A 25,584-nucleotide genomic window follows, 5' to 3' on the forward strand; every position below is an offset into this window, starting at 1 on the left:
TCTCCCTCCATCACATCATCATCCTATAACACTACAAGCTTGTAAATTGACACAGCGTGACCATCCCCAACCTCAGCCCGGTAATTGAACCCACGTACTTTATTAATCATTAAGCCAATTACACTAGGCTGGTTCCACAGTGAGCACAACCTTTAATCCCATCTGGGTTTGCCCCGCGGGTGGAACGACAGGCAAGTCGTGACCGCCATTCACACACACACACGCACACACGCACACGCACACGCACACGCACACACACACACACACACACACACACACACACACACACACACACACACACACACACACACACACACACACACACACACACACACACACACACACACACCCAGGCTACTTATGTGTGCATGCACATGCAGACACACACACACACACACCACCAAAGACACTTTAACGTTCCTTTTCTATTAGTATCACTGTGCATGCATCATCTAAACCTAGGGTATCTAAACCTATACTCCCCATATAGCTAGCTAAAGAGGATTAGCGTCTTTTGAGTTAGCTCGTGGCTAACTGTCAGCTAACTGTCATCATGATGGACAGCAGGCTTGTCCACTGTGGGGGAGGGGTTTGCTAGAATGTTAGCAGTGTTGCCAGTATGTCTGCACATGCTTGGTGGGGGTATGATTACTGTGCTGTTATTGTACCAGGTAAATTGGCAGTGCCATGAGTTCATCAGGTGTACCTGGCTAGCGTTGCCATGCGTCATGGTTCCTCATGCCAATATTGAGACTAACCAGTGCTTGGCCAACATTTACTATCATCAGTCCAGGTGTGGAGCTAATCGTCATGGCAAGCCTGGCATCTGAGGAACCCCGCGGTGACAGATCCAGCATGGAAAAGGTGTGTGTGTGTGTGTATGTGTATCTGCGGAGGTTCCTGTGGCTCTCTACGCTGAATCATTTTCAGCCAACCCCCTCCCTACTGCCACCTTGCCAGTTAACTCAGGTGTGGGCACTGGGTTTGCTCGGGTGTGTTGTCGGTCTGTTGTGTGTTTCCAAGCCACAGAGAAGAGACAGCCATCATTAGGCATTCAGTCCACTCTGCCTGGGACTCAGTACAGCAGGATGCCTCAGACACAGCTGTAGGCTTGGCAGAGGGGAACCAGACCTCCAGGACACCAGCCCAGCCATTACATCCAGGGAGGGCCCACTGATCTGGGGCTTGTTAGCACAGTCGGAGAGGGGCCATGTGCGTCCTGTACGCTGCCTGCACAGTGATTATCTCTCCCAGGTGGACTGCTGCTCCGATTTGCTCTGAGGCGGCATCTCAAATGGCATCGTATTCAGTGCACTACTTTTGACCAGGGCCTCTGGTCAAAAAGTAGTGCACTATGCAGGGAATAGGGTGCCATTTGTGACTCAACCAGAGAGTTGATCTTTTGTTTAGTCATCTCATTTCCTATCTGCGGCGATAATGATGATGATATGTCTTCTTTGGGCATACAATTACATCATGTTGATTAGCTAGGCGATTGGTTTTGATCGAGTGCGAATCCAGAGAAACGTATTACAGATGCACAATAAGTCTTCCGTCGTGACCATCGAGCTGTTGAGGGTAAACATCTATTGCACTCTGAGTAGAAGCAATCGCCGTTCATCCATCAGCAAAATGGCGAAGCGGCCGACTATTGCCGTTTTCTAATTATTGGGACTGCCAGCTATGATAACTTGTCGCGATCCGTCACAGACGTGTGGATTTCACTGAGGGGGGGGAGATAATGTGGCCAATGTAAATAGGCAAAGAGGGGATTGGTTCACATTCGTCCATCAAACAAAATGGTGGAAAGCAGTTTTCCCCACTTTCATTTTTCTACCTACAAGCACGAATAACACACATTACTTCTACATCCCGCAAACCATTTCACAGTATCCTACATGTTCACAACAGAACCTGCACACAACATATACATTGACTCTAAAGTGCCAGAAGAGAGAGTAGTGTCTTGTAGCGTTGTCACGATACCAGAATTCTTACTTCGACACCGATACCAGGTTTAGTGTCACGATAACCGATACGATCACAATACTCGATTCTACAACGATACCAAAATGATACCACGACAACAAAAAAGAAAGCATATTAGCCAACGTCTTTTATTGTACTGAATCAACCACATATGCATAGACGAAGCAATCCCTTTTTTTATAAAAGTGGGCGCCCTCTCTTTAAGAAAGTAATGACATCAGTCATAATGTGGCTGTGGAATCTAGTGGAGACCAGATGGGAGGTGAATGACTTTTTGGTGGCGAGGGAGACAAAGTGAATTCATAACGTTTTTGGTGCCAAATCAGCTTTGAAATCAGCATATTTTTCCTTATGGTTTGCATATTATCGCAAACAAAGAACTAGGGTAGTGAATTAATGTTGCTTCAGCTGTTGCTTCAACTAGCAAGGAAAGTTAGCCTATAATTCAATCTGGACGCTACCAGTATCATCTTGCATTGCAAAGTGTTCTAGCCTGTTTGGACATTGTTTTGCGAACGGTAATGATCAGTTTCAAAATGTCAACATACCATGTTGCATTATTCAAGTGTGTGTTCATTTCTGTGCTAACAGAGGGGAGCTAACAATGCAGCCCAGAAAGCTCAATGAATGGGTAAGTGGAGCAGGCATTTTGCTCTTCAAATTATAACTTGGCTGTGTTGATAGACAGACATGATACTCTCAATCACGTGAGACACATTTGCCAGACGTACCGAACGTAACCAACATTCTAGAACGTAACCACTTGTACTGAACAAGTACACAAGTTTCGGTATACCGTGCAGCACAAGTGCCTTGAGTTTTTTTTACCAACCTATGTTTCCCTGCACGTAAAAATAGATCCACGGACAGCACGCCATCACTTTGCACACCGCCCTATCCCATTTGGACAAAAGGAATACCTATGTAAGAATGCTGTTCATTGACTACAGTTCAGTACCCTCCAAACTCATCATCAATCTCTGGACCCTGGATATTAACCCCGCCCTGTGCCCCCAGGTGGCAGCCCGTGAACACCTCCACTACGCTGATCCTCCACACAGGAGCCCCACAAGGGTGCATACACAGCCCCCTCCTGTACTCCCTGTTCACCCATGACTGCGTGGCCACGCACGTCTCCAACTCAATCATCAAGTTTGCAGACGACACAAGTGATAAGCCTGATTACCAACAATGATGAGACAACCTAAAGGGAGGAGGTGAGGGCCCAAGCGGAGTGGTGCCAGGAAAATAACCTCTCCCTCAACAAAACAAAGGAGCTGATCGTGGTCCTTGGAGAACCCATCGTTGACCATCTGAAATGGTCCACCCCCAAAGACAGAGTAGTGAATAAGGCTCAGCAGTGCCTCTTCAACCTCAGGAGACCTAAGAAATTCTGCTTGGCCCATAAGACCATCACAAACTTTTACAGATGCACCATTGAGAGCATCCTGTCGGGCTGTATCACCGCCTGGTACGGCAGCCCTAAGCATCACTGGGGGCACACTGCCTGCCCTCCAGGACATCTACAGCACCCGGTGTCACAGGAAGGCCATGAAGATCATCAAAGACCCCAGCCACCCGAGCCATGGCCTGTTCACCCCACTACCATCTAGAAGGTGGAGACAGTACAGGTGTAGCAAAGCTGGGACTGAGAGACTGAGATACAGCTTTTATCTCCAGTCCATCAGACTGTTAAATAGTCACCACTAGCTGGCCCCGCCCAGTATCCTGCTCTGAACTTAGTCACTTTCATTAGACGGCTATCACCCGGTTACTCTACCATGCACCTTAGAGGCTGCTGCCCAATGTACATGGACATGAAATCACCGGCCACTTTAATAATGGAACAGTGGTCACTGTTTTACCCATGTTATATGTATAAGGCCTATCCTATTTCATTATTGCTGTACATATACTATTCTTCAGATATACTATATATTCTATCCATATTGGGGTGGCAGGTAGCCTTGTGGTTAGAGTGTTGGGCCAGTAACCGAAAGGTTGCTAGATCGAATCCCTGAGCTGACAAGGTACAAATCTGTCATTCTGCCCCTGAACAAGGCAGTTAACCCACTGTTCCAAGGCCATCATTGAAAATAAGAATTTGTTCTTAACTGACTTGCATGGGTTAAAATATAATGTATATATAATGTCTGTATATTTATACTCTGGACTTTGCTCTTCCTAATATTTCTTATTTCCATTCTTTTACTTTTTAGATCTGTGTGTATTGTTCGATATTACTGCACTCTAGCATTTCGCTACACCCGCAATAACATCTGATAAATATATTTTTGTATCTGTATTTATTATGGCTCCCAATAGCAGCAGCTACTCTTCCTGGGGTCCAGCAGAATTAAGGCAGTTACAACATTTCGAAAACATTACAATACATTCACAACGGATTGCATAACACATTGAGTGTGTGCCCTCAGCCCCCTACTCTACTACCACATAGTGGATGTGTATGCGACCAATACAATTTGATTTGATTTGACATACAGAACCTAAACGTTACATATACGCAGACCCTACAATACCAGAAGAGCGTCAAGTCTTGAGGGCAGCTTTGCAAACTAAACTCACAGAGCCTTGTCACGTTGGAGCAGGCTTACAGTAGTGTGGTACAGCTGGGGAGAGCTAATTTCATTGGTGTATTAATCCAACAGGCATGTGGGCTCAGCTAATTGCTCTGGGAAGATATCCAGCTCTGTCTCAGTGTGTTTTTACAACGTCAGGACTCTCAGTTCTTTACAATGCAGAGGAGATGAGCAACCAAAACCCTCATTAGGCAAGACAGGCCCACTGTCTTGGGGATCTGCACACAAACACCCGGCTAGTTAGACCAGAGAAGGCTGCGGTCAGTCTAAGGCCTCTCCCGACGTATTACAATACAAGTGAACGCCTGCCCCGTTGTCAACTGCCATTGTTCTATTCTTCTAAAAAAAACATCTCCTGCAATCACATCCTCCACCCAGTACAACTTTCTCTCCTCAGTCCCCTCTCTGCAATTGTCAAGTCTTTGTCTAAATCGGTCTCCTTCTTTCCACCAGTGACATCTTGCATGATAAGATTTCTTTGTCCCCACCAAAGTCTCTCTAAGACACAGTCTCCAGCCACTGTGACATCCTCCATCCGCCCCGGTCCGACTCAGACTTTGGACATTATTTTATTTTACCGGAACTCCTTCCTGACTAACAGGCTCTAACTCCCCTTCACCTCGTCAGCCATGCCTGGAACATGGTGTTAAAATAAGTGTTGGTACACCTAACTCAGTAGAGAGAGAGAGGGAGCACAAGACAACGATATAACGAGAGAGAGAGGGAGCACAAGCGAACAATATAATGAGAGAGAAAGAGAGAGCACAAGAGAACGATATAACGAGAGAGAGAGGGGGGGGGGGGGGGTCCTCCTGTCTGTTTGCTGACTTAGTTTTAAGGGGCTGCAGTATTTGTTATTTAACGAGGACACCATTTGGGCGCTGCAGGTTGCCTGATGAGGTGGGCTCACTTCCTGGAAATTGGACTTGCAGAGGAGAAGAGTATCTTTCATTTGCTCCACCCCTCTCTCAGCCCCCTCACATATTGCATCTGGCAGACGTCCTGTTGCCCACAAAGCCTCTTTATATTGCCAGTCCACTTTCTCACTGTTCGCTCACAGACACGTTAAGCGTGTACGCTAACAATTACGGAGTACAAAAGAAAGAAGCGGAAGTACAGAACATCTCTTCAAAAACACAGATTGCCAATGGCGTGGAATGAATCATTCAAGTTGGTTGTTCTGACTGAGTGGGAAAGAGAGACAACAGAATGGGAGACAGACACTACGATTATGGTTTCCCTTCTTCCCTCAGGCAGTGTTCAATGAATGATGAACCCGGAGCTCTCTGCTTCCGATCTCCTCCCTGCACATGTAGCCATGATGGGGTGACGGTGACATGAATCGCTAAATCACGTAGAACTTTCTAGCGGTTCATCCGAATGGAAAGAGCTCTACCGCCTCCAGAGCCTTGTTATGCAGTGTGTGTGTGTGGGGGTGTGTGTGTGTGTGTTTGCTTTCCCCTAAATTCAGGGGAAGTAGGCACACACACCAGCATATTCCCTTAGATGCAAATCAAAGCGTTAGTGAGTTCTGACGAGCCGCTTGTTGACTCTGCGTCTCCGTGAATTCCACCGCAGAAACCCACACTGGGATTTTAATGTTAGAGCTTGTTGGTTCCTTCCTTCCTCGTTCACAAGTCCTCATGCATTGGAAATGAGTGGCAAGAGGAGAAACTTTTCTCCATTCCATTTTTTTTATTTATTTTTTAAAGCTGACGGGAGAAAGCCCCACCATTTGAGTGGGAAAACGAAAGCTTTTGTTTTGTGCTAGAGTCATTTGTGTGCCAGTGGTGGTGGTAGTGCTTGGCTCTGTGTGTGTGTGTGTGTGTGTGTGTGTGTGTGTGTGTGTGTGTGTGTGGGTGTGTGTGTGTGTGTGTGTGTGTGTGTGTGTGTGTGTGTGTGTGTGTGTGTGTTTGTCTATTCCCTAGGTCCAGCCCAATGCTGAATGACAGTGAGGGGGAGCTGACTGAGTAGCAGATACAGCCGTAATGAATCAAAGTGACTAGCTAGGTTTCCATCCAATTAGCGACATACAAATACTCTAAAATCCGCATAAAGAAAATATGCGCATTTTCCTACCAGTGATGTGTTTCCACCCAACTGACATGTTGGGGATAAAAACCAGTACGTAATGACGTAGTACAAAATGTTCTTTTTTCGCTGTTGTTTTCATGTAACGAACTAAAATCTGAAGTTCAATGTGTTTCCATCGCATTGCGTTAAAAAGCAAATGTGTCTACTCTGGTCTTGAAAAGTGCTCTCTAAGCCAACGACTCACAGATACAGCGTGGGTCAGCTGTGCGTGTCGGCTAGTCTACCTGATGAAATTATTATGGATAGGAGTGAGAATATTTTACTTGTTAAACGGCAGTCAGGCATCAATCATGTCACCAGAATGAGACCCTCGATATTTATTGGAAAGGAGCATCGAGATCAACTTGCACTTTCACCACCCTGTGAAGTTCATCATAACTTATTTCATCTGCAGCCTAATAAACTGAATGGTTTCCCGAGTCGTAGTGGGAGGACCACACACCATATCACCGCGGGAGATAAAGTTGACTTAGATATGATGGTTATTATATAATATTTACGAATATAGGAGTTTCCTCTGCAATTTCTCGCATAATTACACATCTATTTTGTGAAGTGCACCAGTCCCTCCTGCAGCAAAGCACCCCCACAACATGATGCTGCCACCACTGTGCTTCATGGTTGGGATGGTGTTCTTCAGCTTGCAAGCCTCCCCCTTTTCCCTCCAAACATAACGATGGTCATTATGGCCAAACAGTTCTATTTTTTTTTCTTTAGACCAGAGGACATTTTTCTCAAAAGTACCAACTTTGTCCCCATGTGCAGTTGCAAACCGTAATCTGGCTTTTTATGGTTGTTTTGAAGCAGTGGCTTCTTCCTTGCTGAGCGGCCTTTCCGGTTACGTTGATATAGGACTCGTTTTTACTGTGGACATAGATACTTTTGTGCGTGTTTCCTCCAGCATCTTCACAAGGTCCTTTGCTGTTGTTCTGTGATTGATTTGCACTTTTCGCAAAGAAGTTGCGTTTGGAAACAAAGTTGCGTCGCAACCTTCAGGCGTTTGGAAATTGCTCCCAAGGATGAACCCGACTTGTGGAGGTCTACAATTTGTTTTCTGAGGTCTTGGCTGATTTCTTTTGATTTTCCCATGATGTCAAGCAAAGAGGCACTGAGTTTGAAGGTAGGCCTTGAAATACAATGCTCAAAAAAATAAAGGGAACACTAAAATAACTCATGCTAGATCTGAATGAATGAAATATTCTTATTAAATACTTTTTTCTTTACATCACAGGTGTCAAACTCATTCCACGGGGGGCCGAGTGTCTGCGGGTTTTCGCTCCTCCCTTATACTTGATTGATGAATTAACATCACTAATTAGTTAGGAACTCCCCACACCTGGTTGTCTAGGGCTTTATTGAAAGGAAAAACCAAAAACCTGCAGACACTAGGCCCTCCGTGGAATGAGTTTGACACCCCTGCTTTACATAGTTGAATGTGCTGACAACAAAATCACACAAAAATTATCAATGGAAATCAAATTTCTCAACCCATGGAGGTCTGGATTTGGAGTCATACTCAAAATTAAAGTGGAAAACCACACTACAGGCTGATCCAACTTTGATGTAATGTCCTTAAAACAAGTCAAAATGAGGCTCAGTAGTGCGTGTGGCCTCCACATGCCTGTATGACCTCCCTACAACGCCTGGGCATGCTCCTGATGAGGTGGCGGTCTCCTGAGGGATCTCCTCCCAGACCTGGACTAAAGCATCCGTCAACTCCTGGACAGTCTGTGGTGTAACGTGGCGTTGGTGGATGGAGCGAGACATGATGTCCCAGATGTGCTCAATTGGATTCAGGTCTGGGGAACGGGCGGGCCAGTCCATAGCATCAATGCCTTCCTCTTGCAGGAACTGCTGACACACTCCAGCCACATGAGGTCTAGCATTGTCTTGGATTAGGAGGAACCCAGGGCCAACCGCACCAGCATATGGTCTCACAAGGGGTCTGAGGATCTCATCTCGGTACCTAATGGCAGTCAGGCTACCTCTGGCGAGCCCATGGAAGGCTGTGCGGCCCCCCAAAGAAATGCCACCCCACACCATGACTGACCCACCACCAAGCCGGTCATGCTGGAGGATGTTGCAGGCAGCAGAACGTTCTCCACGGCGTCTCCAGACTGTCACGTCTGTCACATGTGCTCAGTGTGAACCTACTTTCATCTGTGAAGAGCACAGGGCGCCAGTGGCGAATTTGCCAATCTTGGTGTTCTCTGGCAAATGCCAAATGTCCTGCACGGTGTTGGGCTGTAAGCACAACCCCCACCTGTGGACGTCGGCCCTCATACCACCCTCATGGAGTCTGTTTCTGACCGTTTGAGCAGACACATGCACATTTGTGGCCTGCTGGAGGTCATTTTGCAGGGCTCTGGCAGTGCTCCTCCTGCTCCGTCTTGCACAAAGGCGGAGGTAGCGGTCCTGCTGCTGGGTTGTTGCCCTCCTACGGCCTCCTCCACGTCTCCTGATGTACTGGCCTGTCTCCTGGTAGCGCCTCCATGCTCTGGACACTACGCTGACAGACACAGCAAACCTTCTTGCCACAGCTCGCATTGATGTGCCATCCTGGATGAGCTGCACTACCTGAGCCACTTGTGTGGGTTTTAGACTCCGTCTCATGCTACCACTAGAGTGAAAGCACCGCCAGTATTCAAAAGTGACCAAAACATCAGCCAGGAAGCATAGGAACTGAGAAGTGGTCTGTGGTCACCACCTGCAGAACCATTCCTTTATTGGGGGTGTCTTGCTAATTGCCTATAATTTCCACCTGTTGTCTATTCCATTTGCACAACAGCATGTGAACTTTATTGTCAATCAGTGTTACTTCCTAAGTGGACAGTTTGATTTCACAGAAGTGTGATTGACTTGGAGTTACATTGTGTTGTTTAAGTGTTCCTTTTATTTTTTTGAGCAGTGTACATTCACAGGTACACCTCCAACTGACTCATATTATGTCAATTAGCCTATCAGAAGCTTCTAAAGCCATGACATAATTTTCTGGAATTTTCCAAGCTGTTTAAAGGCACAGTCAACTTGTATGTCAACTTGTATGTGTATGTAAACTTCTGACCCACTGGAATTGTGATACAGTGAATTATAAGTGAAATAATCTGTCTGTAAAGAATTGTTGGGAAAATGACTTGTGTCATCCACAAAGTAGATGTCCTAACCGACTTGCTAAAACTGTAATTTGTTAACAAGTTGTTGAAAAACAAGTTTTAATGACAACCTAAGTGTATGTAAACTTCCGACTTCAACTGTACCTCGTACCCCTATCGACTCGGTACTGGTTCCCCGTGAATATAGCCAAATTATCGTTAATCATTGTGTATTTATTCCTAGTGTTATTATTTTTCTATTATTATTATTTTTTATTTTTTATTGTATTCTGCCTGTAAGTAAGCACCTGTTGTTTGTATAATAAAAATGTGATTTTAAAATTGAATTTGAATAAATTTTACCGACACAAAAAGATCCCAACATGTCGAAAGAACAAGTGATCTGTTGGCATTTATAAAATTGTACAGAAACTTCCTGTTTCCATCACAGCTGTCGTGATTCTTTTTTTTATATGGTATGACTGTGCTCGCATAAAAACTGTGGATGGAAACGTGGTTAATGAGAGCGGTTTGATGTATTTTCTCCAACTCTCTCATCAAATTGAATGCTGATGTTGGGGGAAGTATGAAACATGAGATGACTTGTGTTGATGAATTTTTTTTCTGTCTCGCCGCCTCAGAGGTGAACGGTGGAGTAAGCCATAGTTAAAACTCCAACTGACTGAGGCTGTGAGGATTGGATGGAAAAGGATTGGACGGAACCAAGTCAAGACAAGTGGGTGGTATGGGGTGAGGGGTGATTCAGAGAGGCATAGTGCTTGCCTGCTGCTCTGTGTCTTTTTGCCGCAGTCAGGTAGTGTGTGTGTGTGTGTGTGTGTGTGTGTGTGTGTGTGTGTGTGTGTGTGTGTGTGGCGCTCTTCCAGGGCCGGGAGCTCCCACAGGACCTCTGCCTCTGCCGCATAAACATATCCACCCAGCCCATCTCTCCTCGCCTCCCCTCTCTTCATCTACCTCTCTCACTCCTTTTCGCCTCACCTCTTGACATCTTTCTCTCCTGCTCATCATTACTCCAGCTCTCTCCTCCTCCTCTTTACATTCATCTTCCTTCCTCTCTCTTCCTCCTCTTGTATCTTTATGAAGGTAACCGAGTCCACCAAAGGTGTGTGTTGGAGAGAGATTGAGAGAGAACGCGCGAGAGAGGAGATAAACAGATACAGATGGAGAGAGAGGAAGTGAGGAGGAGATCCCAGAGAGTGTGTACATATGAGCATGTGCTGCCGTTGCACATCACTGAGCACATTCTGTATGGGAGCCAAGCAATTGGATTGCATATCTGTCTGCCTGCTGCATATACCTACAGCAAAACATAACCCACTCTCAGCATCCCTTCGCGGCCCTATCCCTTTCTCCCCGCCGCTGCACTACAGCCCAGCTCAGCCTCCAAATCCAATCTAAAGTGGTCCTAACAGCGGGTTTGGCATAGCAATAACCGCTGTTACAGAATAATATTTGCACCTTATCAGAGGGGCCGGTGATAGCACATGAAAGATTCAGAGCACAACGTGGTGGTAGAAGGCTCTTTTAGGGGTTGACACACGCACGCACGCACGCGCACACACACACACTCCTTTAGGGCCAATCTGAGCTTCCTACCTCTGATATTGCCAACAAAGGAATCCCATGGCGGGGGGAAGAGAAGAGGGGAAAACGCCCCCCTCTCTCTCTGTTCACTGAGCTATAACCTCAATCACTCATATCAGTCAAACCTCCAGGATTAGGGTGAAAGCTCTCTTAGATACGCGAGAGAGGGAGGGAGAGAGAGAAGACATAGAGACAGAGAAAGAAAGAGAGAGGGGGGAGAGGGAGATGAATAGAGAGAGAGAGAGAATTTTCATAAACACATCTCTGATACAGCATGCAGAGGCAGGGAAGATACACTATATGTACAAAAGTATGTAGACACCTCTGTGGATTGGTCTATTTCAGCCACACCCGTTTTTGACAGCTGTATAAAATGGAGCACATAGCCATGCAATCGCCATAGACAATGACCTTACTGAAGAGCTCAGTGACTTTCAACGTGACACCGTCATAGGATGCCATCTTCTAACAAGTTAGTTCCTGTTAGAGCTGCCCCGGTCAACTGTAAGAGCTGTTACTGGGAAGTGGAAACTCACAGAACGGGACCGTCGAGTGCTGAATCGCGTAGTGCGCAAAAATCATCTGTTCTCTTGTTGTAATACTCACTACCGAGTTCCAAACTGCCTCTGGAAGCAACGTCAGCACAATAATTGTTTGTTGGGAGCTTCAAGAAATGGGTTTCCATGGCCGTGCAGCCGCACACAAGCCTAAGATCACCGTACGCAATGCCAAGCATCGGCTAGAGTGGTGTAAAGCTCGCCGCCATTGGACTCTGGAGCAGTGGAAAGACGATCTCTGGAGTGATGAATCACGCTTCACCATCTGGCAGTCCGACAAACAAATCTGGGTTTGGTTGATGCCAGGAGAACGCTACCTGCCCGAATGCATAGTGCCAACTGTAAAGTTTGGAGGAGGAATAATGGTCTGGGTCTGTTTTTCATGGTTCGGGCTAGGCCCCTTAGTTCCAGTGAAGGGAAATCTTAACACGACAGAATACAATGGCATTCTAGACGATTCTGCGGTTCCAACTCTGTGGCAACAGTTTGGGGAAGGCCCTTTCCTGTTTCAGCATGACAATGCCCCCATCCATAAAGCGAGGTCCATACAGAAATAGTTTGTTGAGATCGGTGTGGAATAACTTGACTGGCCTGCACAGAGCCCTGACCTCAACTCCATCGAACACCATTGGGATGAATTGGAACGCCGACTGCAAGCCAGGCCTAATCGCCCAACATCAGAGCCCAACCTCACTAATGCTCTTGTGCCCCCCCCCCCCCCCCAGAAGAGTGGAGGTTGTTATAGCAGGTGTCCACATACCATGGTCATGCAGTGTATCAACCTCCATCTTCCTCCTACTCCTCTATACCTTGGTCTCCTCTTTATCCAAACAACACAAATTAATTGCCTGTTAAACGAGGGCTCAAATGAAAGGGAATGCCCGGGAGGAAAGCCATACACGAGTTCTGGGCATGCCGTCTACAACGGTCACTCACTCACTCACTCACTCACTCACTCACTCACTCACTCACTCCGTCACTCACTCACTGCAAACTTTAATAATCTCCAACCCTGTGACCAACCCACTCTGACCAGGGTCCGACTAAAGCTCAACTTCACTGGTAGAGGGAGGGCCAATGGAAAGGCTCCAGTTCTGTTCTCTTGCTGAGTAGAGAATTGGCAGAGGGAGCGGCAGTTGGCTGTCTAGTTATCACTTCGCCAAGGCTAGAAGAAGATCTAAATATACAACATGGCAGCCATTCCCATCCTGCTCAAGCTTATGCCTCATGAGGAATTTGAATAAAACAAAACATTTTCCACCTTTATCTCCACTTCCCTTTCAAGAGTATAATGTGCTATTCAGTGAACATGTCTATTGACAGAGACGCATCTATTCTTAATAACAAAAAAACAATTAAACAATGCCCCACTGATGTTGAATTACGTAGGGCTTTGTTCGGGTTTGTCAACAACGGAGAGGAGGGCGGCGGCGAGGGCGGCAGTAGTTTAAATCGAGGGTGCTCTCGGCAGACTGGTTTCGGGGCTTTGGTTACGTTGAGTGTTTGGACCCACACACGAGTGCGTGTGAACTCTGCATGGCTGAACAGAGATAAACATCTCTCTCTCCATTTGCCCTCTTTCCCCTCCAACTCTCGCTACATTGCATCCTCTCACTCTTTGCCCTAAAGTCTTGTCTCTCTTTCCCCTATCTATCCCTACCACCTCTCTCCATTTCTCTCTCCCCTCTCGCTCTCTCTCTCTCTCTCCTGCTCCCCCTCTCTGTCTCTCCCAGTTCCTCTCTTTCAATTTTTCTGAGATACACTCTCTGTGTGGTTGACTGGCTCCAGAGACAGAAAACAAATCCACTGCTGCCCATCGGGAGTCCACAACCTCAGTCAGAAAACAGAACGTCACTGAGGGTTACTCATCCGTAGGGAGAAGGTTTAGAGGAGAGTTGAGGAACAGTTTGGCTCAAAGTCAATACAGAAACATTTTGCGTTTTGTTTTAGTCATAGAACGTACGTTGCAGCCAAAGTGGATGGACAGAGAGAAGCAGGGAGGGACATACAGGCCCAGCTAAAGTACTGCTACAGGGGATTACATGGCTGGAGCTGCAGTGGTGACATTTGAGGAGCGACCCAAAGCGGAAATGTACAGCAGCTCTCTCTTCAGGGCATCACAGAAAAGGACAGGACAGAAGAGGAGAGAGGCTGGTCATTCATAATCTACCCATTCTCTCCCTCTCCCTTTCACTTTTCCCCCTCTATCCATTTCTCTGAACAGGGACTTAGGGGCTCGCCAATAGACTTTCTGGCAAAAACCACTTCCACGCCGATCCACAGAAACGTTAAGGTTGCGTGTCAACGAGAAGAAAAACAAGAAACCCGAATCCTGCGTTGAGAGAGTCACAGTTGTATTGGATTAACTCCCAATTCAATTTATCTGCCAGATGAAAAGCACATCACGTTGTGAGCAGGAGCTGCTGCTGCTGCGGCTAAATACAATATAACACGTTCCAGATGCAGCCTTACACAATGACTAAACTAAATACTAATTCCACCACCCGGACTGGAATTTATACTGGCTGTATGCCATTGTAATGAAGCTGTATTGGTCCCAAGTGTGATCAGAAGTGTGATCAGAAGTGCGATGTGGATGAGTAGAAAGAGATGCAAAGGAATCGATGGAGCCGTCCCAAAAGTGCAAACCGCGTCCATCTTGAGCCATCTAGGCGGCCGTCTCGGCAGGCTCAATCAAACCTCTCGGCGTACTTGTAATAAAACAAATACTACTCGAACCCATTTCTGGTAGATAGAGGGGTATCTGTAGGAGGTGTATGGGCGCTGTGCTGTATCCCCCCCCCCCCCCCCCAGGTCATTAGACCAATCAGGATACAGCAGGACAGTCCTGTCTCCCTGCTCCTTTAATAGCTTATCGATCCTGGGGAGGCAATCCATTTCCTTTCACCCAGAACTCACTGGGCACTCGCAGCCTTATCGCCACCGCTAACCCACCACTGCCACTACAAACACAACAAGGGATCGGTTCTGTGCTCTCTACTTATCCACCGTGTTCGCTAACTGTGTGACTATGTGCCTAGCCTACCTGGGTGGTTGCCTGTATTTGTCTGAATATGTCCAAACTGGAAATGGTTAAAGGATCTATCTGCCCATTCTTTGCTTCGACTTCATCCGGTCCTTTTGGTTCAGTCTCTGATTCCACACAGAAACGGCAAAGACGATAGTATATCCTGCAGCTGTGGAGCCAAAATGGCCCCCAGGGCTTTGACCACATCCTCTAGTGTGCCTGAAACTAATCGATGGTAATGGCGAAGGTGCATTAAGATGTTGTAATCCAGATATGACGTCATTGTTTTAGCACTATGCACTGAGTTTTGAAACTACGGCGTTTGACATGGATCAATGCACCAATAAATTAGCACAATCACATTTTTCGGGTTGATCAAATTACCTCCCTCTTGGAGCTAAAATTGAGATCATGTGTACTGTGCTAATGACAATACAAAAAAAGAGAAATGGAGAGCAATGCACAATACAGAGAACATGCATGACATGGAGAACTTAGCAAACGGGGCATTTGTGGTAAGTGTCTGGGGGCCGCCATATTTATGCATCTCTGGTATTCCGCAAAGCACCCCAGACATGTGTGGGGCATTGACCTCCAAGCAGCTCCTCATGGAGGGGAGAAAGTCCCCAACCCCCTGCAGAGGCAGGAAGACCAAGGAGAGCACGGAGAGCCAGGTGGAGGCTGTCAGGCGAGGCTTTATTAGTAGGCCACAAAGGCAGGATTAATCGATAGGTGTCCGGCCCCTCACATGCCAAGGAGAGGCCCCTGCCAAACCCACCAGGGCCCTATCTCGTTACTGCCGGTGACCGCTGGCCCCACTCTGCCGGCAGAGCATTTATCAAGCACACACGCACGCACGCACACACAAACACACGCATGTTTGGCTTGCGATTCCTCCCTAGGCATGATGAAGGGGAGCGATTTTTAAAAGTGACACTCGTTTAAGAGGGAAACAGGTGTGGGGTAGCAAAATATAAATAAGGTGAGAGGAAGAAATATAAGGAGAGAGAATGTGTGTGTGCCGTAGAGAATTAGTGTGTGTGGGTGTATGTGACTATGCGTGTAAGAGTGTAGGTGTGTGTGTGCGCGCGCGTGCCGATCTTCACAGCGAAGGGGGCTGACAGGGATGGAGAGAGGATAAAAGGAGCTGCTTCTCCTTGACAGTTTTATCTGCACCGCCAATCTACCTTTATCTGGCACCAACATCTTCAGCGTTCCGAACGGAAGAGAAAAAAACTCTGGCGCTCCGAGGAACACTTCCGAACGCTTCCGTTAGCTAGTCACCTCTTCCCAGCTATCACCAAGACGTCCAAAGAAAAAAATTCCACTTACAAATCCCTTCCCTGTAAGAAGGAGCCGCAAAAGGAACATTACGGCCAAAGGAATGCTTCAAAAGAGAGCGAGCGAGAGAGAGAGAAAGATACCATCTCGCGAGGGACGATTGCTATCTATTTCACCATGACCCTGAAACACACTTCTCCATCATTTATGAGGACCTGTCGCCCGTCACACTAGACACTAGCTGGGTCTTCTGAGGAATAGACCTCTAACATGAAATCAGCGCTTGGCTTATTTAAAGCGATGACCCAGGAAACCTTGTTGAATAACAGACTCCTGGTCGGCTCGGTAACTGCAGATGAGGGCCATTTCCGATGGGGCCGTTGCCGTGACAACTCACTGTCATTTGTTAGGACTATAGATACACGCCGACTTTCTATCCCTCCTTTTCTCAGTTAGAAGTTTGGATACAGTCTGGCTTGTCAGCTTAACTTGGAACTATGGCGAATGGTCTACAAATCACCTATTATTCAGCTAAATTGGCTATTCACCATGATGGTAATGCAAGTTAACAAGGAAATTGCTCCTAAAACATGACTGACAAGTGTGCTATCAGCATCATCAGTGACTCATCACTCCAAACTGGATGCTGTTGAGTTGATGAATAATGAGCCATATGAAAACACACGGTGATGCATCCCCAAGGGCACCCTGTTCCCTATATAGTGCACTACTTTTGACCAGAGCCATATGGGACTCTGGTCAAAAGTAGTGCACTATGTAGAAAGTAGGGTGCTTTTTGGGACACAGCCAGTGGGAGGAGAAAAAAATCTTATCTCCATGCTGCCTTAAAAGAGAGAGCACAGAGCATAGTCTGTACTCTGTATTCTACAGACATTTCCCCTACAAAGCTCTATCGAGTTACCCCAGAGGTTACTATTTGTGGATGAGTAATGCATTGGGCCTTTCAGAGACAGGTCCCAGGCCCTGAGGCAACAGGACGGGGAGGAAGTTGGGCATTCTTATCAGCTACAGTACCATACGTTCACCCAGTCTCTTTCTATCATCCCCTTGAGGCTCATGGGAAATGTCAGTGAGATGTGAGACACAGACACTGAAGATTTGGCCCCTGTGACAGTGACAGACAGTGTGTGCAGGGCTTGACATTCAGATAAATTTGCCAGTGGCACACAGGGCCAGTGGCAACTTAAAGCTACTGTCCCGAATGAAAACAATACTGGTCCAGGGAAGCGGATGATGCGCACAAAATTTTAATTGTATCTTTAATTTTGAACTGTCAGCAGTCTACAGTTGTATGGCACTATAAAGTCAGTTTTATCTTTTCTTTCCATTAATTTCCTTTAATCATAAAGTTTTTTTTTTAGGGAGATGCTCTAAGTCCACAACAATGCTTAAACCACATTAGGAGACCACATTTGAGGTCTGGAAAAAATAGTAAAAAATATCTAAAAATTGAAGGGTGTAGTTGCCCTTTAATTCAATTGTTTTGCTAGCTGTGTTTTTGTACTGTACAATGTCCAGTGTAGGTTACATGTGACGTCAGAGTTCACAAAACAAATGCCCCGTGGTTAATACAAATCATCATGATATCATTGTGCCAGGTAGGCCTACTTAGTAGTCAACATTTAATTGAGAAGTTTTTTTGGGGGGGGGGATGCCTTTAGAAATGTTATTTCAAAAAGCGCATCATGACTGAATTGCCCATCGCAAAGATTCAACCAAGACTTTGGACTAAACCTTTGAAATACCTGGTTTGCAAACCCATTGTTAACTTAGCATTTGCATCTTTCCTACCTACTCTACCGCTGTCGTTATTTCTTCTGTGAGCTGCTCCACATGACAACCAGTTGAGAGCTGCGTGCTCTTGCTGTCCGACAGATTATTCCGCTCAAACTAGGCTTTGTGTGCTGTGCGCACGTGATAAATAATCGACATAATGTTTTTTCCCCCCAGGAATTATATAGCCTACATTCAAAATAGCATAATTTCTGTTCACTGACCCAAGATGTAGATGGTTGACTGGCCCGGAGATTTCCAAAATATCTGTGGGCCAGCGGGCAGCCTTGTATGTCCAGCCCTGGTGGCAGCCTTGTATGTCCAGCCCTGGTTTGTGTTTGTGTGTATACAGTATGTGTGTTCACGCATGTGTGTGTGTGTGTGTGTGTGTGTGTGTGTATGTGTGTGTGTGTGTGTGTGTGTGTGTGTGTGTGTGTGTGTGTGTGTGAAAGAGGGAGAACACGAAAGAGAGAGGGGGTGTCTGTGTTTGTGCGACATTGACAGACAGTGCGTGCCTGTGCTTTGGGTGTGTGTGTGTGCACGTGCATGTATGTGTGTGTCTCTCCTTCTCTGGATTAGTGTGTGTGTGTGTGTGCAGGGTGGGGTGCTGTGAGCGAGAGATAGAGCCAATGCATATCACATAGGTAAAGCCCCCTAAGTCCTGGTCTTAATTTGACTCTGCTTGTCCTCTACCAGGGAGCTAATAGTAATTAAAGAGGCCCAGACACTGTTGCATGGGGGGGGGGGGGGGGGGGAGTCATTTGGGTGAATGACTCAGGAGGAGCGCAGAGCAAATCAAATGTAATTGCAGTGGGACTGGTGCAAGAGCAGAGCTGGGAGAGAGGCTGATGGTCTGACGTGATGGGGGACAGAGGGAAGGCGGAGAGAAGGAGGACAAGAATGTGTGAGACTGAATGAGGACGAGAGCACGAGCGAGAAAGAGATGGAATCAACAATAATGAGAGAATGAATGAGAAATGAGACGGAGGGAGGGAGGGAAGGAGGTATTCAATTCAGTAAAGCAGGGAGCTGCTCAGACGTCCAGAAAGGGGAGGGCAGGGTCGTACCAGCGCTCATCAGCCCTATAATGAAACCTACACACCAATGATTCACTAACACTGACACAGTGGTATACTGCCAGCGTCTCAAATGGAACCCTATTACCTATATAACCCATAGGGCTCTATTCAAAAGTAGTGCACTATATAGGGAATAGGGTGCCATTCAGGACGCACACTAATATACTGGCAGGAGGACACTGTGATGATACAAGGCAATGAACTGTCATGGAAGCCGATGTGATATAGTGTGGTATGGAAGGCTGGGTGATATTTAAGCAATACTACATGAGAGGCCGTGTGTTATGACATTTTTATCATGGCAGTGGCGTGGTCAGTGACCATAGCCACGAAGAGAAGCTCGAGTCCATAACAAATGGTCTTGAGTTTACTATTGCTTTTATACAACGGGTTACCAGCATTAAAAAGCCAGATTCTTTCCCAAACCATACATTTTTCATCGAAACATGATGCTACATGCACTAACACTGGTTGTCAAGTGCAATTTTAAGCCTTCTCTTCGTATTGAATGCCATGTAAAGCAAAACTACCAAAGTGCTGGTTAGGGAAAGGGGGATACCTAGTCAGTTGTGCAACTGAATGCGTTCAACTGAAATGTGTCTTCCACATTTAACTCAACCCCTCGAATAGTTCCAGAACTTTGAGGTTGCTATGGTGGCTCTTCCCCCTTGCTAGCTAACACAATCACTTCAGACTGAAGCTGGAAAGACAGCCAACACACTGCATTTTGTTTAGTTTGATCTGTTTTACTGTTGACATGTCTTTGTATAAACACATAAAATTGCGGATTTACGATTTCAACTGGCTGAGAAAAGCTGCCTGTCTGTCATGTCCCAACTCCTGAATTTCAACATTGAAACAATGTTGCAAATGTCGGAGATATTGTCTAGATGCTTTCTACAGTGGAGATCAAGTTTATACATTGCATGGCTGGGCAGATGAGACAGTGGATCTGTACAAGTATTAGTATTAGTAGTAGTAGTAGTAGTATTAGTAGTAGTAGTAGTAGTAGTAGTAGTAGTAGTAGTAGTAGTAGTGGCCATGTGTATGTTGTCTAGTATATCATTGGCAGGATGGACTTTAACAATGGGAAATCCAAACCAACCGTTAAAGTGTGATAACACAGGGAGGCTACTATACAAATGTATGTGAAGAGATGATTCAGTGGTGAAATCTTGCTTGTGGACTGATCAATTGGAAAATCTATGAGCTGTGTGGTGAATATTGTACGCATTGACTGAATGATGATTGAGATGGGTTACCATTGCAATACTATCAATATGATTTCTGTCAATAACCGCTGAGATATGCTAGCATTAGTATGATTATTAATTACATACCAGTGAGGACATTGGTTTTGACCTTGGCCTGTGGTATGAAATACAACCACTGAGCCAGTTCTCTTCCCATTTTTTTGTGTGTGTCGGGGTGTGTGTGTGTGTCCCACATAGAAATAGAATGAATAGAACAGGCTTGGCAGTTCTAACCCCGACAATTTGACTAGTAAACTCATGGGTACTGTACAGTACACTCGCAATGGCTGCCTGGTATTGTGATGCAATCATTTCCATGGTAATTTGGAATGTTCTATCGACTGATGCTGGATTTCCATGGTAATGTAGAAAGTTAATTCAAATCATAGATGCGGTAAAGAGGTCAATCGGACTCCACCAATACAATGGAATTGTCATGGAAATACGTGGGGGAATGAGCAGTGGGGGGAATGATCCTGAACCTCCTCATTTCCCCCCAGCAAAATGTGCCCACATTTAGGCAATTGTTTATACAGTGCTTTCTGAAAGTATTCAGACCCCTTGACTTTCAGCCTTATTCTAAAATGGATTCAATCAAAAATCCTCAGCAATCTACACACAATACCCCATAATGATAAAGCGACAACCAGTTTAGACATTTTAGCAAACTTATAATTTTTTTCTTTAACTTAATTACATAAGTATTCAGACCCTTTGCTATGAGGCTCGAAATTGATCTCAGGTGCATCCTGTTTCCGTTGACCATCCTTGAGATGTTTCTACAACTCGATTGGTAAATTCAATTGATTGGGCATGATTTGGAAAGGCACACACCTGTCTATATAAGGTCCCACAGTTGACAGTGCATGTCAAAGCAAAAACCATGCCATGAGGTTGAAGGAATTGTCCGTAGAGCTCCGCGGAATGTGTCGAGGCACAGATCTGTGGAAAGGCCAAACTGAGCAATCGGGGGAGAAGGGCCTTGGTCAGGGAGGTAACAAAGATCCCGATGCTCACTCTGACAGAGCTCTAGAGTCCCTCTGTTGAGATGGGAGAACCTTCCAGAAGGACAACCATCTCTGCAGCACTCCACCAATCAGGCCTTTATGGTAGAGTGGCCAGACGGAAGCCACTCCTCAGTAAAAGGCGCATGACAGCCCGCTTGGAGTTTGCCAAAAGGCACCTAAAGGCAATCAGACCATGAGAAACAAGATTCTCTGGTCTGATGAAACCAAGATCAATGCCAAGCGTCACGTCTGGAGGAAACCTGGCACCATCCCTACGGTGAAGCATGGTGGTGGCAGCATCATGCTGCATGGATGTTTTTCAGCGGCAGGGACTGGGAGACTAAGTCAGGATCGAGGCAAAGATGAACAGAGCAAAGTACAGAGAGATCCTTGATGAAAACATCCTCCGGAACACTCAGGACCTCAGACAGGGGAGAAGGTTCACCTTCCAACAGGACAATGATCCTAAGCCCCAAGCCAAGACAACGCAGGAGTGGCTTTGGGACAAGTCTCTGAATGTCTTTGAGTGGCCCAGCCAGAGCCCAGACTTGAACCTGATCAAACAGCTCTGGAGAGACTCGAAAGAAGCTGTGCAGCAACGCTCCCCATAACCATGTAACGTCATGAAAATAAAATAACACTTAAAACCGTTTAAATAGGACTATATTCATTTTAGGATTTGTAATTATTTTATATTTTCATGTCGATAAACTTGACCTAATAGCAGGAGTGTTTACTAATGATTACTAGCAATTGTTTTGCTAACTTTGTCTCTCTATTCAACTTTCTGCATCTCCTCCTCCTCCCAACTGATGATGCGCAAGGGTGTAAGGCGTGCTATAGGCTACGCCCCTACAGTAAAACAAAAAAAAGGCTTGATGTGTGGACTATCTTTTCAACAATGCACATTTTCAGTGCTTGCTAGTAAACAAATTGGACTTCTTTTAAAAAACGTTGGATGTGTCTGACTCTTTATTAATTATTCAGCAGTAGTCAACAAGGTTGTACAGGCTCTGAGGCCTATAACGCTCTAATGTTTGTGTCAAATGGACAATGTGCCATTCCACTCCAACCTGGCATGGCATAATGTGACAGAATTGATTTCTTCCTTTATAGCCCAGCTGTTTTTTGTTGTCGTTTGTTTTTTTTTTACATTCAAATTCTAATAGTATAGTATCTCAGTATTGGAAGCATCTTTCCAACACTCTCCCCCTCGATAATCAGCGTCGCTGATAAATGCTTTATGGACATGTTGAGTGTATTTGTTTCTATTTCTATTGTCAATCTAATCTTCACACTAGAGCAGAGCTGTCCCCGTCATACCTACCATGTCAATTCATTATCTTACAGCCTTCTTTCAGAAAGCCTAAGGTAGGCCTAGGCTGTTTTTGTATAGGTTTTAAGGAAAGCTGAAGTAGGGAGAATGACGGTGGAGATGAAAAGAGGAGAGGAGAGAGCAAAACAACACTGTTACCACTCTGCCTTGAAGGCTGTAGTTAGTCAGTGTGAGCCCTGAGTGAGAGAGGCAGCATGGAGACAGAGACCGTAAAAGCACAGGCACTGGCTAGCAGAGCAGCTGGCACAAGCCTCTCTTTATAGCTGCAGGCGAAGTGTGTGTGTGTGTGCGTGTGTGCGTGCGTGCGTGCGCGTGTGCGTGTGTTTGCGTGTGTGTTTGACACCGGTGACATGCTGAGAGGAACAGAGTCAGTGGGTTCGGCAGGGAGCAGATAATTAACAGAAAGGCATCCATTAAAATAATAATATGGGTTTTGAATCTCGTCGGTAGGCAGGGATCACATGGGTCAACGAGCCATTTACAGGCAGCATTAATGCCTTTTTAAAATGCCTGATGTCCTTTAATTGCCTTATAAAGTTATCCTTAGGCAGGGTTCTCTTTTAAAATGCCTTTTACCTAGACCATATGAGAGTCATAGTGGCAGGGATGGAGTAATTACTAGTTTGGTAAGAGTGAATGAGATGTAAAGAGCTGCTCAATGATCGTTCTTTGAGTAGTTACTTTCACCTGTACATCTCCAACTTTGGACCATATGAGCTCAACCTACCACTCCTCAATGTGTCTCAACCATATCCTCACTGTCCCCAGTCCCCTTGTACCCCTTCAACCACAGCCATCTCTTGACACATGCTGTCCCTCCAACCAAGTGTCCCTCCAATCTACTGTCCCCTTATACTGTATGTCCCTCCAACCCACTCACCCCACCAATAGGCAAACAAATGTACTCCTCCGCCAATGATTTCCCGCCTCCAACTCCCCACCCATGCCCCCTTATATCACCCCTCGCAGTTCCGCAGGTAGTCACTTACTATGTGCAGCTCCAGGTAGTCTCCCAGTCCCTCTGCGCTCTCCACCCTGACCAGCACGGCCTCCTTGAGCTGTGTGCTGAATCCCACCGCCAGCCGGTCTGCCCGCGTGCTCGGCCGGTCATTGGGGGGCCAGGTGTATGTGATGAGGGCTCCTCCTCTCCCGAAGATGTAGGTTGTCCCAGCTGTGGACAGAAGAGGGCCAATGTGTCATATATGATGGATACTATTCCATAGACCTATATCATGTGGTGCAGCGGAAGATCAAATCCAAAGAACAAACTATCGAAAACATAGCTTTGGTTCAAGGTAGGTGCTTGTCGTCGTCTGCTGTTGAGCCATAGCAGGTATGTCTTCCCTAACATGGCGCACACAAAGCAGTGCTTTCTGGGACAGAGCCTATTATCTCACATCAAAATCATTCCGTTTCTACAGAGTAACGTGGCAAGTCCAATTCCCCTTTCTCCTGGTTGTATTCTTCTGGCGCCGACTAATTATCGCTGCGTGGCAGGGGAGACAGAAGAGCAGGTGGAGAGAGGGAGGAGCAAGAGGAGGGAGGGATGAGGAAGAGGAAGGAGGGAGGGAAAGAAATTAGGAAAGGGGGTGAGGTGTGCGATGCGATGGTTGGAAGTGATGAAGTGCTTCTACCCCTAGTGATTGCTTCTACAAACAGCATTGCTTGCTGTTTTGGGGTTTTAGGCTGGGTTTCTGTACAGCACTTTGAGATATCAGCTCATGCAAGAAGGGCTGTATAAATACACTTGATTTGATGAAGGCAGTGAGAGAACAGTTCGAGGCAGAGTGTTCATCTGTTCCACCGCTACACCACTTTGCTCTGTTGTAGTGTTCCTGCTCAAAGGCATCAGGGCAGTTCAAGATGAGAGGAGATACATGGAAGGAAACTGCTCTAAAATGGCTGTCGGTATGAAGGCAGCCATGTTGTAGAGAGATTGAGGAACAGAGGCTGTAACAGTATCAGCAGCTCGCACACTCAGGTGCGAGTCCCCCCCCCCCCCCCCTCTCTATTCGCCTCAGCATGAAGCACGTGATGCCTCGGCTCTCTGGGTCCCAGCCTTCCAATCTCATTTTCTTTTCTAAATAAACAAGATGCGTGACTGAAATACTATAACTAGCCCACAGCATGAAAAACCGGCTTAGAGGAAGAAGATGCACAACAAAGGGTTTCGATTTCTCCCCTCTATCTGTCAGGGAAGAATGCAGGGCATTGTGGGATAAATGTAAATTATGATGATGGGGATGAGGATGAGGATGAAGATGACAAAGAGTCATTAACACTAACATTAAATCAACACTACGCAATCCATAGACAATTCCAGACGTCATTCCCAGAGCAAAGTTTAACAATCAATACCTCTCTTTCTTGATTTGTCAGGGTAGAATGCAAAGCACTGTCAATAAATCGATAGAAAAGACGATGGTGACGACCACCTCATACAAACTCAGCAAAAAAAGAAACATCCCTTTTCAGGACCTTGTCTTTCAAAGATAATTTGTAAAAATCAAAATAACTTCACAGATCTTCATTGTAAAGGGTTTAAACACTGTTTCCCACGACTGTTCAATGAACCATAAACAATTAATGAACATGCACCTGTGGAACGGTCGTTAGAGACTAACAACTTACAGACGGTAGATCAGAGTTATGAAAACTTAGGACACTAAAGAGGCCTTTCTACTGACTCTGAAAAACACCCAAAGAAAGATGCCCAGGGTCCCTGCTCATCTGCCTGAATGTGCCTTGGGCATGCTGCAGGAGGCATTGGGACTGCAGATGTGGCCAGGGCAATAAATTGCAATGTCCGCACTGTGAGACACCTAAAACAGCGTTACAGGGAGACAGGACCTGCACAGGATCGGTACATCCG

General features: G+C 46.1%; 1 protein-coding gene across 1 annotated transcript in view; it reads right to left on the reverse strand.

Moving 5' to 3' along the window:
• Window positions 1–23,905, reverse strand: part of LOC129835410 (neurexin-2-beta-like) — a gene marked incomplete at its 5' end in the record, with an annotated part of 183,836 nt that extends 159,931 nt beyond the window's left edge. The window contains one exon of the mRNA XM_055901048.1: window positions 23,702–23,905. Within this exon, the coding sequence (XP_055757023.1) occupies window positions 23,702–23,905 (204 nt within the window). The remainder of the gene's footprint in view (window positions 1–23,701) is intronic.
• Between the last annotated feature and the right edge of the window lie 1,679 nt (window positions 23,906–25,584).

This window comes from Salvelinus fontinalis, chromosome 36 (assembly GCF_029448725.1).
Source record: "Salvelinus fontinalis isolate EN_2023a chromosome 36, ASM2944872v1, whole genome shotgun sequence".
NCBI lineage: Eukaryota > Metazoa > Chordata > Actinopteri > Salmoniformes > Salmonidae > Salvelinus > Salvelinus fontinalis.